At 37.7% G+C, this 15,530-nt stretch overlaps 1 protein-coding gene across 1 annotated transcript; it reads left to right on the forward strand.

The window, feature by feature from the left end:
- The first annotated feature begins 369 nt into the window (after positions 1-369).
- Positions 370-1,266, forward strand: LOC105702599. The gene has a single exon (XM_023432116.1). The coding sequence runs from the start codon at positions 370-372 to the stop codon at positions 1,264-1,266; it is 897 nt and encodes a 298-aa protein (XP_023287884.1).
- The last annotated feature ends 14,264 nt before the right edge of the window (positions 1,267-15,530 follow it).

A 15,530-nucleotide genomic window follows, 5' to 3' on the forward strand; every position in this document is an offset into this window, starting at 1 on the left:
ACGATAAGAGCTGGCCAACCAAATTGCCGAACACAGGATGCCACGTTAAATTTTCTGCAATTTTGTTGGTGAATTCTTACCGTCATTCCTGCGGTTATTGTTACGCGAGGTATGCGTGTAGTCGCTAATGCGTGCCAACCGGTAATTTCTCCGTGATAGATGAAAAGGCTGGATGATGGATCGTTCCTCGACGCGGTGGCGTCATATGGGCACGATAGGGCGACTAGTTGGGGATTAGAAGAGGGAGTTAGAGATCCAAGGGGCTCAGCGCCCAAAGTAGGTGGTTCCGGGAAACGGGTCGGGGCAGGAGCTAGGGAGTTTGCTAGGGAAATTGAAGGAAACTGAAGGGTGTCTTTCCGGTGTTGCAGGATGCACGCGGTGGGCTTGCACTCGGCGTTGGCGATCAAGCGCCAGCGGAAGCGCAGGGATGAGCAGCGTCGCGCTCGAGAGCGTCGGTTCAGTACGCAATCCGGGGAGAGCGGTCTAACTTCGCCGAGGGCATCAACGGGTTCCTTGGACAACCATCACCGGCACCCCCACGGGGCGCACCCGAACCGGTCGGCAGGGCACGGGATGCTGGACTCGAAGGTCGTAACCTCGGTGGGGATGCTGCACATCGGGGTGGTGTTCCTGGTCTTGGGGGTCTTCCTCTTGGCCAGCGGCCTGCTGCCAGGGGACCTAGCTTCCTGGGGAACCAAGGCCTCGGGGGGCTGGTGGAACGAGCTGGTAGCCACGGGGCTTTTCGCCATCCTGGTGGGCATCTTCCTGATCGTCCTGAACAAGGTGATCGCTCGGAAGGAAGAGAGCGACTTGGAGGAGTACGTTAGGAGACAGCTGACCAGGTCGAGGTCGGGCCACAGAATGGAGCGCGACCCGGAGACCGGGATGTTCTCCACTAGACACGCCAAGCAGGTCAGGCAGATGATGATGACGACCTCGGCGACGTCCATCGGCAGCCCGGAGGAGAAGAGCTCGGGATCGCCCCCTAGGAGCCCACCTCCGGCTTACTCGCCCCCGGACGCCACGTCCGCGGAGACCCAGGCTGCTCAGACGGCACTTTATCTCGAACAGATCACCGAGGAGGAGATCATCAGCGATCGCATGGAGACCTCCACCACCACCAGTCTCAGCCCCGGCTCCCCTAGCGAGACCAGGGAGTTGATCCAGGCCAATCCCCCGCATCGCTACAAACAGAACGGCAACTCCAACATCGCCAATCATGCCGACACGCACACGCGGCTCTACGTTCACGTATCTAAAATCTAGAGCCTCCCGTCGCCCTAATGCAGATATCGTAATAATCAAAAGTACTCTCGTCGTGCGTTCCAACGTCAGTTTTGACCGATTCTCGAATCAGTGCAAGGACGCGGTGTAAGGACGTTCCACGCGTACCCAACGTTTCTGAAGTCTAAATTCCTGGTCCGACGTGTCGGCAAATCCCTTTCTTAGGAACAATAGCTTTTCAAAGTCCGGAGATTCTCTGTTCGTAGCCACGGAATCTGGGCTCTAAACAAGATAAGTGCAACTTAGCGTGAGAACCCTCAATCGATGCTTAAGGGGTGAAGAGTTCGAGACCACCACCTGAAAGCCTGTCTCCGGCTCACTTTCTTCCGAATGTGGTGCTCGGAGGTACCAAAGGTGCACTAAAGTCCCCCCAGAGCCAATTGCTCTTGAGATTATCGGCGACCTGATGGGCACCATCACTACGACCATCATCCCTGTCTCTGCTGGAGATCTTATTAATCATCCTTGACAAGGCCCTTGTCGGATCGACTACGCCATCGCAAAGGCTTTAATCACGATCATCCGTTGTCGTTGTCTTTGTGGGGATCTGATCATTCATCCTCAATACGTGCTGACACCTGATGAAGAGATCGATTTGGAAGACCGCGACCCAAAGCAAACCACCGGCTATCAGATCCTTGTCATGTTAGGATGTGTCGTGGGAGCTGGTGTTTTCATGATTAACGCTATACCCCGGGCTAGACAATATGAAGCTAATCTATAAACTACCGAAATGATCATCAAATTAGTAGTCACTATAATTGATTGGTAACTACGTGGAGTAGGGGTGTCCAACCCACGATCCCCAGCCACTAATACTGCGGCTCCTCAAGATGTTAGGCTTTTATTGCTATTATGTGATTTTTAATGGCATACTTCATGACTCAATTGCGTGGTGCTTGGGTATGAATCGTGTAGTTGACAACGGAGCACGGTGAATGGAAGAGCTCAATGAAAGGTTGACTCTATTTCCGGAGGCACGCTTCTGAGACTTGACAAGTAAAGCAAAAAAAGAAATTTTTCTGTATCCATACATCAATTATGATATATATTTTATATATGACCCAGAGAAGGCAAAGGGTTGGACACTCCAACATCCGTCTTCGCTGTCATCGTGAATACATGATGACATCTGATATAGAGGTCGACTTGGAGTATCACAACCGATAGGAAGTCATCGGCTATCAGATCCTTGTCATGTTGGGATGTGACTTGGGAGATGGTGATTTCATGATTAACGCTATACTCTGGGCTAGACAATATGAAGCTAATCTATAAACTATCGAAATGATCATCAGACTTTTGTCATGTTAGGATGCGACTTGGAAGCTGGTGATTTCATGATCAAAGTGACACCAGAGGCTAAACGGTATAAAGTCACGATTTTAAACCCCTGAAATGGTCATAAAATTAGTGATCACTATAATTATTCGATGACAACACAGAGCAGGGGTGTCCAAACCATGATCTCCAACTATTAACGTCATACAAGATCCTAGACTCGATTCCACTAACCTCGGTTATCAAGTTAATCCTCGGTTACAATAAGTTGGGGATTTACTTTACCAAGCGGCTAGATAATCAGTGATTTAATCGATGTTGGTGGAACCGGCCATTAGATGTTTATTATTATTATAAATGTTTTAGTGACATTTTATGATTCAATTGCGTGGAACTCGAGTAAGGATTGCGTAGGCGACAATGGAACATTGTAAATAAGACTTCTTGCAGTACGTTTCCGGGACGTGACACGTAAAACCAAAAAGGGGATTTTGCTACTTCCATACATTAACTATAATATATANGATTTCTGTTAATTAACGCGGCCCAGACAAGTCGAAAGGCTGCACTGATAAAAATCCCTGGAAATTTACACGCATTTTTTACACACTTCATACCTTAAGTTTCACATAGAAAAACGTAAAACGGAAGAATTACAAATTAGAAAATGTATAAACATCCCAAACATTGTGTATTTACCCTATGAGTGCATTTTTACTTGAATTTAATGTAATGTTACATTATAATTTTCTATGATTTAACTAGGATGCCGAATGTGATATTACAGAGACATTGTAATTTTATTGAAATTTATCAAAATGGCATAAAAATAACCAATGATAGAGTATGTAAATTTACAGGGGCATTTTTATCAGTGTGGGCATCTCTGACGGATTTGACCATGACCAACTTTAATTTGGCTTTTTAACAGTGAACAGGGAATTTATACTATCTTATACATTTTCACCGCAGTTCAAGAATTGCAAATGACGTGCGGGGTTATGAATAAGGGATTTTTATTTAAGAAACAATGTTTGGACAACGATTCGGAAACGCTAAAGCGATGCATCATGGAAAATCAACATTTTTACCGAGACTTAGCCGGAACCCATAGAAAGGTTTCAAGACGTGCTTCTTAACGTGATAAGAAAGATATATATGTATATATACACATACATACATACATATATATGTATGATATATATAGATATATCTCTTCTTATCACGTTATATATATGTATTATATATGTTTTATATATATATCACACATATATATATCTGCGAAACTTTCACCGAATATTCTTAATCCTGCCGACATAAGGACGAAATTCGTCAATGCGTGCAGGCAACATTGGACCAAACGTCGAATGCCTTTAATAGCCAAAGGGCTCCCTAGTAGCATAGAATAATTTCTAAATATTTCTTTGCAACTTTTGCTAAATATCTCAAGCGACAGATTTCTTTAAGATTACTTGTAGATTTCATTCGAAGATATTTGAAATATTTGTTGAAAATCTCAATGACATATTTAGTTTCAATAATTTATAAGCATATAGAGAAATTATATTTTTTAACTTATTAACATAATAAAAATACATTTTTTAATTTACGACTATTATCGGACACTTCATTTGATATCAAAAAACACGAGAAATTATTGTAATACTTTCGTTTCGCTACTTCATTATGGGAGGAAAATGTGTGATTTTGATTTCAAATATTTTTAAAACGTTTATAATGTATTCGGCAGATAATATTTATAAAATACTTGTATTAAAATGAAACGAAATGTTTTGTATATCTGGTAGAAAAATATTATGATAATACACGGACGTAATATTATATAAATATTATAGAGACAATATTCTAAAGTAAACGGTTTGCAAATATTTCAAATGTCTGGTAAATATTTATAAAATGTACGATATTCGTTAAATATGTAGAAAATATAGGACAAATATTTTGTGCTACTAGGGTTAAGTCGATGTTCTTAAAGAAAATGTGAAAGCACTAAAACGGATTTGTTGAAAGTTCCCGATTAATCTTCGATCAGACCACTTACTCCTGTACCAACGAATGTTGGCAACATGTTGGGGTTATGTTGACCTAATAACATCTATTGGTTCAATATTACCAAATTATTAATATACCAATTAATATTGCTACATGGATAACATCTTATATTAAATTCTCGTGTCCATGATGATAAGGTGATATGAAAGTGGCGTCAAAGAAGTCTCGTTGATGAAACTTTTTTCCAAACTGTGTGTACCGAATCGTATCAATCTTGACAATCTGAATATGGAGGCTATAAGGAAGGTCCCGCCACCCGTAAAATTTCAATTTTTATAAAAATTTGTTTATAGATATCTTCATAAATGTTTATAAAAACTGAAATTTCATGTGTCAAGATCTTCCTTATAGTCTCCATGTTCACGTTCTAAAGTTTGATAAGATTGTGTACACCCAGTTCAGAGAAAAGTTTCATGAACGATTGAGCTTTCGGATGCCGCTTTCACATCCCCTTAAACCAGGTGAACAATTTCTACTCGGGTATTGCGCACTTGTCGGTTCCAAGATTACGCGTAATTGGCGAAATCTTCTAAAACAGTCTCTTAAGGGGATGTGAAATCCCCTTCAAATCAGTCGACTCGAATAAAACGCTCTTTTTAAGGGTATTAGACCAAACTGTCCTAAACGTTGACACAGGACTTGTGATCATCTAACAATTGTCCTGACACATTCAAAATTTGGACTTTTGACAAAAATTGTTGAACTTAGCCCAGATCAGAATCAAAATGGCGTTGAGCTCTCATATTTCGATCAATATACAATTATTGAAGGCTCTCATATGAGAAACGAAAGGGTCAGGACAATTTGACGACAATTTTGAATACTCTGGTAATCGATAAACTCGCATTTGAACGGGATAAAGGCAAAAAAGTGTCTCATGCGCTGCTATGCTAAAACGATGGAAATACGAGGTCTCGGAGTGAAAATTTAGTTGTCACGGAAATCATAGATGGCACAGGGGGTCCCTCTGCAGTAAATTAGGGCCTTGGAAACCATGAATCCAGAGGATTTTTGGAGTTTTACTTCGATTTCTTTACAATTATTGTACGAAAACGCCAGGTGGAGTACGTCATTTAGTGCAATATCCAATATAATTCGACACAGCTGTCAATATAAAAATGAACGTCTGCAACATGGGTATTTAGAAAAATCTTCTTTCCCGACGTCGATCAAGTTCCTCGACGTGTTTCACATCACCTTAACGCAAATTCCAAGACTACTTATCATCGTGTTGTAACGAGGAATATGTGATAAAAGGCTCCACGTCGTGGATATGGGTATTTAGAAAAATCATCTTTACTGACGTCGATCAAGTTCCTCGACGTGTCTCACTTCACCTTAGCGCAAATACCGAGACTACTTATCATCATGGTGTAACGAGGAATTCGCGGTAGAAGGCTCCATGTCGTCGCTTGAAAACTTCCTTCGAAGTTTTCCTTCCCGAGGGAGGGGCGGAACTATGCGAGGGGAGTCATGGAAAATCGGGGAAGTTTTGAAAATCCAGTGGTAACGACATCCGACGAGGGTAGGATTAGCTTGAAGGGGTTCGTTAAATCGAGACCACTCGAAGTTCGGGCATTTCAACATATTCCTGGCTTCGGTCTCCACGTTTTGCGCACTGAATGGCGTCGATTGGAAGCTCGTTTCCGAGCTTTCTGCTCCATGGAAATGTTATTAAATACCGAACCGACCTCCGGCATTGAGAGCGACAATGGGCGCGCCAATGAGGCTGAATGCGTTACTTGTAAAACTAATCTCGAGGAGAGGAGGAAATTGAGAGAATTCGGGAAACGAAGTAAACTAGTACTCCAAGGTGGAGGGCTTAAGATGATATGAAAGGCGCTGAGAAATTTAATCGAGGTCGATGAAATAAAATTCATCAATACACTTTTTGATGGCAATGCCATTCCGAATACATAAGTGGTAACACAAGCTGACGCGACATTTATATTTATGTTGAAGTCTTTTACAGTTCACGTTGAGAATTATACGAACTGAAGCGTTCCATATATCATTTCGGTAAAGTAATGATAAAGAGATCTACGCAAAACTGTCGAAATCCCGGGAATTCATTATTCTAACGACTGTTTAGGACTAACTTCGCCATCTGTGACGTTTAGCTGTAACTAAATTTTTGCTCTAAAGACCCGCGTTAGCTCCGAGACAAGCCGGCATTCTCTTGCAATTGTTGGTGAAAATATTTTCCATATTTTCCCATCTGATTCTGTAATATTCCATTTTTTCAGTGTTTTAAATTCTTCGAGCTAGGTCTTGAAATTCTTTATTTTCGATTCAAAGTCCAAGAAGCATAAAACATCGAAAATGTGCACGTACCTCGCCATCAAGATTCTAGTCCATGAGAAGTAAATAAAGTTTGGATGAAAAATGAAATTTCATGAGTTTCAGGACCTACTTTAGGGCCTCCATATTCCCGTGGTAAAATTTGAAACCAATCGGTACACCCAATTTCGAGAATACTTACATTAACGATTTGACTTCTGATATATATGAGCTCGTTTAGAAGCAATGCTAATTCGAAGGAAGGACATTGTAGGAAATTGGTACGAAATCGACAAGAAAATCACGACGAAGTCAAGGACCAAAATTAATTAGCGCGAGTCGCGACTAAAAATCGGCGATAAGTCGAAGATGTGACGGGATGAAGATAGAAAAAAAAAAAGAATTAATAAATGGACACGTCGAGGGAGCGAATTAAGAGACTCTATCTCGCCGAGACTTTCACAGCGAATATTATATCATTAATGGATAAATACATACGTAAGAGAATTTTCTGTATCGCTCGAATTAGCGGTTAAGGCCAAGATCGAATGCCAAAAGTCGACATACTCAGTTAATGAAAGGTGTCTAAGCTACCATTGTCGAAGTCTCGTAGCAAATCTCCGGTAGGAAGTTTAAGGCGATATAAAAGTGGCGAGGAGTCTCGTTTATAACAATTTTCTCCGAACTGGATCAATTAAATCGCTTGAAATTTTACCACGTGCAGATGAAGGCTGTGGAGAAGGTCTCGACACTCGTAAAATATCATTTTATTCTGATTTGTTTATAGATATTTATTGTTTTTATAATAAAAATGAAGTTTCACGGATGCCAGGACCTTCCTAGGGCCTCCATATTCCCGTGATAAAATTCTAAACGATCCGGTAGACCCAGTTTGAAGGAAAGTTTCATAAATTACTCACCTCTCACATGCCACTTTCGTACCCCCTTAAGAGCAACATGTAAGCCGCATAAGAATTTAATAAAACTCGAGGAGGATCAAAGTGGACGCGTGGTATATGAAAGTTGAAATTCTCGAGTAGTTGAATTCGAAAAAAACGATAAATCACATATGACGGAAAGGTAACTCTTACATGTTGGTCTTCGTCCTTTTCATTTCATGCCGGATGCGGGGAAAATTCTTTGTAACAACTTCTGTATTTCCTCCCAAATAGGAGCGAGAAGGAAAGCGTGATTAATCTTAAGACGATGCGAAATTTGTACTCTGAATAAATCGCACAAAATTGTTTAAGGCTTTAAGTACCGATAAAAATCAAGCGCAGAGCGGTATGCTCCAAGATAACGATCACAGATACATACCTGAATATATATGTACTTACAATCACATATAACTCATTTTATATGCACACATAGCGCATTTTTTCCATAATTGTGCATACCATGTACAGGCATCTGCTAGATCAAAATGTCCAATCGAAAGCATTTATCATGTCGAAGTGATATTACACTTTTTGTTAATAAAATTAGTACAATTTTGTCGATTTTAAGATCGTTTGCTGTGCCGAAATATCCATACAAGTTGGGAAAGGCTGTTTGTTTTATTTAAGATCTTGTGCACAATTTTGAACTCACTTGCGATAAATAGCGTGCTTTCGCATCGCCTTAAAGGCCGCGCGTACGGTGTGATTAAATCGTTTCCTGTAATTACTGTAATTTTGTCAAAGTTACTGTGATTCTGCCTGAGATACTGCTGCATATTACGGTGTTCATTCTCGTGAAGTAAAGGTACTTGTCCATCTTTTATAACGAGATGTGGTCGTTGTTACCGGGACGGTTCCTTCTGCAATGGAGAACGCACACTTCTCGAAAAAATCGTCGTATCGTCGCCTTTTAGATATTCATATCTTTGCATCTACATCGCAAAGAGTGACGGGTAAATGTACCGATGTCTGTTAAACAATTTAACGAAAATAGCTCGGCCATTAGAGGAGATTGTATAGGTTGATACATCGATTATCGATCCACACTTTCTGCGAGCAAATGGAACCGATGCGCGTGTACGAGCGTTGAAGTCTCCGATCTCGATTTCCACAGATCGCAAAGTGTGATTACGGAAACCAAAGATCTTTTGCGAAAAATCATAAGTTCGGCGGATTTGTAATAAACATGTTATTTAGGCAATGTGAAATAAGCAACAAACGTCCGTAACAACAATACAACCGTTACATTTGCATTCATAACTTGTAATGTAATGTAACATACATGTTACATGCACGCAAAATTTATAATTCCGTTTTCTAATCAGCTACATAACACTGTTATAAAAGGAATAATGCAACATACATATAACATCGGATCAGTATTAGACATGTTATGTAGGTAATGTGAAATACCCACCAAACACTATCCGTAACAACAATACAACCGTTATATTTGCCTTCATAACTTGTAATGTAATGTAACATACATGCTACATGAACGCAAAATTTATATTTCTATTTCCTGATCAGCTACATAACACTGTTATAAAACGAATAATGCAACATACATATAACATCGGATTAGTATTAAACATGTTATGTAGGTAATGTGAAATACCCACCAAATATTGTCCGCAACAACAATACAACCGTTACATTTGCCTTCATAACTTGTAATGTAATGTAACATACATGTTACATGTACGCAAAATTTATATTTCCGTTTCCTAATCAGCTACATAACACTGTTATAAAACGAATAATGCAACATACATTTAACATCGGATTAGTATTAGACATGTTATGTAGGTAATGTGACATACCCACCAAACATTATCCGTTACAACAATACAACCGTTACATTTGCCTTCATAACATGTAATGTAATGTAACATACATGCTACACGCACGCAATATTTATATTTCTGTTTATTTTTTCAAATTTCAAATTTATATTTCTCCCAATGACGGACGGTCTTCTAATTGTTCATACAGTAAAATCATTTCGAAAATAAGATTTTGCCGTTGAATTTACAATTTCCTAACACCGCGTTATCATTTCCTGAAGTTCTCTGGGAAGATTAATACACTTACGTACTGTAAAATGAAAAACCGCGTTTATAAAATATATATATGGAATGTTACAAAATTAGTCTGCCGTGTGTGAATGAAATTTCCAAATAGTGTTATAAAGTGACAATATTTTTTTTAACAGTGTAATCACAATACTGGTATTTATCACATTGCCTAAATACGTTTATCAGAGTTCTTGACTTATTCGGCCGTCTTTCGCTTTATCAAAATGGAACGGAGATGGCATGCTCGATAATGAAATGAAAAATGTCGAGTACTGCCTAGAAACTTCAAAATTGGCTGTGTAGTTAACAAAAGGGACTAAAGACTAGAGCTGCTTCTGTGAAGGAAATTTTTACACTTTGACTGTAATAAAATTCATGCTCGTTACATTGTTTGTGGAAGAGTTAATCGTCTTTAGAAGAGATCGAGACTTTGGCTAGGTTTTCCGGTTTCTCTCTCACTGTGTGTCGGTAAATGTATGCACTTTGCGCACACGCCGTCCAAGTGTAATTATCGCAATCGTGGTAAAACTTTCTTATACTTGCTCGACACGGTAATTGCGAAATTGATGGGTACAAGCGTTGAATGATTCTCCTTTTCCGTCATATACATACACAGGATATAACGAGCGAAAGACCAGCAATTGAATGGCGTCATTTATCTAGATTACGTACTTTTAATATGCTGTATCCGATTTTATAATACTTCGTACGTTATACAAGTATATGTACATAGGTACCTATATGTGTACCGAGTGTATTCCGTCAAAGGGAGTCCACGTTGAACAAAAGAAGTTCGCTATGCAATTTAAAAAGTTAACCAAACAATCTCTTCCCACGAGTTCTCGACCTCGTCTCTTCAAACTATATCACCTTTTTTATCATTATTTATAATATACTACAAAAAACGTTCGCATGCTGGCCACCCCCGAAACCGTCGCGTGATTAAGAAACATTGCCAGGAAAATTCCCGGGATTTAGATTCTTCTTTTTTTTATTATAATTAAGATAAGAAATATTCCACCTACTGTTGGGTACTTCAGAGTGCGGGATAAATAAACATAAATGACATTTCAGAAATCACCCTAGTAGCATAGAATAATTTCTAAATATTTCTTTATAATCTTTGCTAAATATCTCAAGCGACAGATTTTTTAAGATTTCTTGTAGATTTCATTCGAAGATATTTGAAATATTTGTTGAAAATCTCAATGACATATTTAGTTTCAATAATTTATAAACATATACAGATATATTTTTTAACTTATTAACATAATAAAAATACATTGTTTACTTCACAACTGTTATCGGACACTTCATTTGGTATAAAAAAACAAGAAATTTTTCTAATATTTTCGTTCCGCTATTTCATTATGGGAGCAAATATTTTTAAAACGTTTATAATCTATTCGGCAGATAATATTTAAAAAAAATATTTGTATTAAAATGAAACGAAATGTTTTGTACATCTGGTAGAAAAATATTATGAAAACACGTGGAGCTAATATTATATAAATATTATAGAGATAATATTCTAAAGTAAACGTTTTGCAAATATTTCAAATGTCTGGTAAATATTTACAAAATGTGCGATACTCGTTAAATATATAGAAAATATAGGACAAATATTTTCTGCTACTAGGGCAGGATCAGAGCGTTGAATTAAATTCCCAAATGAATTAAAGTTAATGCGTTGAACCTATGATATTTATATAAACATTAATTAACGTTGGCTCGTTTTGATGCCGTACACTCTACACATTAACATTGACTTATGTACGCTAGCTTTAGATCGCGGGATTCTCGAAAACGGCTTTTTCCTCATTTTCACGAAAAAAAGGTAGGGAGCAAATGTCGAATTTCCGTCCTGTCGATGATGGAAAAATAAGTGGAAAGTATACATATCAAAAGAGGGGGGGGGGGGGGAGACAAGGGGGAATTCATTCGGCAATTGTTCTAAAGTGATGTGAAATTTCCTTTGGACTTTCGTGCTCTGAATTTTATGTCAGGATTTACAATCGGAGAATTTTCTCTCGAGGTTCCTTCCTTCTCCGCGTATTATCACTTTCTTCTTTTATCGGTTTCATGCTTCCGCTTTGATAGGGAAATGTAAACATTTTTCCGAAGTGGAACCTCTTGTCTCACCATAGTACGAGTATGTTCGTAAGTATGCAAATTGACTGCATCGTAAACTGAAACGCTATTTTAATTCTTACAGTGAATTACTATTTACAGTGATCCTTCCGTATTATTATTGGTACAATTCGCCTAAACATTTTCGTGATCGTTATTTAACTTTGAAATGCTGACTAACATATCAGAGTTCTAATTTAGCGAAGTCGGCATGAATGTCGTTGCTTATTATTGTTGGTATCTAAACCTAATTTCTATTTGCCGCTAATTACTATTCATAATCATCTTTGTGCTTTATTATTGAGATAATTCCTGAGAGAAAATATTTCTACAGCTTCTTAACGTCTATCTTCACCTTTGTGCGTTAGTGTTGAGTCAATTTGCATAAACATTTTCGTTATTGTTAATGCTTTATTCTTCCAGTTAAGCTGATGTGAAAATGGCGTCAAATAGGTCTCGTTTATGAAACTTTTGACCGAATTGAGTGTACCAAATCGTTTCAATGTTTGTAATATGAATACGGAGGCTATAAAGAATGTCGTAACACCCATGAAATTTGAATTTTTAAAAAATTGCTTACAGAAAATGAAATTTCATGGGTGTCAGGACCTTCTTTATAGTCTTAACGTTCATATTGTAACGTTTGATACGATTCGGCACATTCAGTTCGATAAAAAGTTTCATGAAGGATTAACTTCTCAGCTTCTACTTTCGCATCCCCTTAATGGACGTGTAAAGTGAAACGAAAATGAAAAAAAGGATGTTTCACTTCAAATCACGCGCGTAGGGTTACTTTTCTTTTTTATCAACATTGTGGTTTCTCATCGAACAGATTACTTTATGTAAGATTTAGCTTAAGTTAAGGACTTTTGATGCCGAAAAGTCAAAATTTGGAATCACTAGAGCCGTTTTCGAGCTGAATCTCGACGAATATTGCCACGCTCGTGCGCTACCATTCTGTGATCCGAGGAAGATTGACTCATTATGAAGAGAACGAAGAAGAGACTTTAAGTATTCTTATTCCGTGCGTGCGTCTCTTTTAAAACTCGTAATATGCGGAAGCTCCGGATATAATACTTTCATGCGCCCTTTTCGCAAGGCTGACGACCATTTTGGCATGATACTTTTAGGGGATACGTACGAGTTAACTAGCGAGTAATACTTTCAGCCTCAAATTGACTAATCATGATGCATAGCCGACATAAACGCATCCGGACTCCTGGAAGAACTTTTTAATTATTAATTGCCTTAAAAGAAAAACAAAAACAAATTTCATGCAAATTATGCAGTACTTGTTTATCTCGGTGAGCTACAGACGCTGCAATTGTTTATCAGCTATGGGTGAGATAAATTTAGCTGAACATATGCGTCCAGACATTGAGACATTGTATATACTTAATTTTGTTTCATATTTAAGTATTTTTGGTTCGTTATTGTCTCCTGCAGATATGAGTTCCAAATGAGGACTCATAAACGACACCCTCATGACTCGTTTCATGATCTTCTATGAGCCAAATTTGATGCAAATTTTACAGCACTTGTCCATTTGGGTGTGCTATAGACGCTGCAATTTTTTATTAGGAATGCGTAAGAGACATTTAATAGCTGTACATATGCAGATAAACGTAAAGACATTGCATGTACTTAACTTTGTTTCATATTTAGGTATTTTTGGTTCGTTATTGTGTCCTGAAAATATGAATTCCAAATGAGGACTCATAAGCATTACCCTCATGAGTCGTTTCATCATCTTTTATGAGGCAAATTTCATGCAAATTTCGCGTCACTTTGTCTATCTGGGTATTCACATTATGTTATTCTTGTCGGAATGCTAAAATGCTTTTGTTGCATAGTCTATTCAGTATTCCACGATGTAACAGGTCATGTATTGTCCTCGAGAATTAGTGTTCATTGTGAAAGGATTCATTGAATACAAACATACCCATCTCTGTGGCAAACACAGAATTTCACGCAGTAAACATTTACCTTGTAGACGTGTTTCATAAACTAACAGTATATCCAATATGCTGAACAAATATTACCAATTAGAGGATCGCGAGGAGTAGAAATTATTGCTTGCGATTTATATTCCTATTCCAAACATTTATTTATAAAGTATTAATAGCCTCCTTTGTACTTGCAATAGTATTTAATACTTAAAACGTTAGTCTGTTAATACCATTTTAAATATTAAGTATTAAGGAACGGCGAGAAGTATAAATGATTGCTGACAAGTTATACTACAATTCAGAACATTTATTTGTATGCTTTTAATAGCCTCTTTTGTACATTGGAATTTAGTATTTAAAATATTGGGTTAATAATGTTTAAAATATTAAGTATTAAGGGATGGCCGGAAAGTTAATGCTAATGAATTACATTCTAATTTAGGACATTTTTTTAACACTTTTAATAGTCTCCTTTGTATATTTGTACCAGACTTGTATTTAAAATATTGGATTTATAATATTTAAAATATTAAGCATTAAGAGATCGCGTGAAGTGTAAATAATTATTGACGAATTACGTTCCAATTCAGAACATTTATTGTACGCTTTACATTGCTCCCTTTGTATTCGCAATGGAATTAGATTTTGAATTACATTATTGAAAATCAACATTCCGAATATTTTTGTGGATAATGCTTCTTTATAATCGTAGTTGTATATTTTCTTTCTTCATTATGAATGTCGATTTACGATCATTAAAGTGCGCCGTTAACTTCGAAAGAAGTAATAAATTATTGTATTGTATCATATCGACCAGGCAGATGTCCCATTAATCTTTGTTTAATGAACGTCCAATTTAAGTCGGCGATTAACGTTCATGACACATAGAGTTGTATATATTGGCAATTATTCAAGCAATTAACTCGTACGTAACCCGTCGAACAAATTTATACACGAAAGACTGGGAAATGCAAAGTAATCATTTTTTTCAATTGTGTGTTGCGTGTGAAAGTGCCTTTTGTATAATATGTTTTGCTCTTTCCAAAGGAGAAGCTTTTTCGACGTCGACGTGGTGTGAGAGCACATCTTCATTATTTATTATTATTACCATGTTCAAGAGACGAGCAGCAACGAATTTCCAACAAAAATTGAACAACTTTTATCGACAATTCAGTAACATATTTTCCCATCTGATAATCACTCGCAATTATAATTTTAACGAAGCTGCAAACATTTTCTCGTAACACGAGTAATTGTTTACGATGTTTTGCAGCGATGTATACAAGCCATATCACTCTGTGAACATTAATTACATATTTAAAAAATACACATGATATGCTCCCCAAAAAAATGCCGACACCTAAAAATCAAAATCATTAGCGAATTAGAGAATAAATTGATTAGGATAACGTGAAGATATGGAGATTCGACTTTGGTTTGAAAGTATTAACAAATTTGTTAACATGTTCATACTCTCCTTTCATTATGTTAAATAATGTATGTCAGATGTGGACGAG

The sequence above is a fragment of the Orussus abietinus genome, unplaced genomic scaffold (genome assembly GCF_000612105.2).
Source record: "Orussus abietinus isolate OABI.00-Male unplaced genomic scaffold, Oabi_2.0 scaffold239, whole genome shotgun sequence".
Lineage (NCBI taxonomy): Eukaryota > Metazoa > Arthropoda > Insecta > Hymenoptera > Orussidae > Orussus > Orussus abietinus.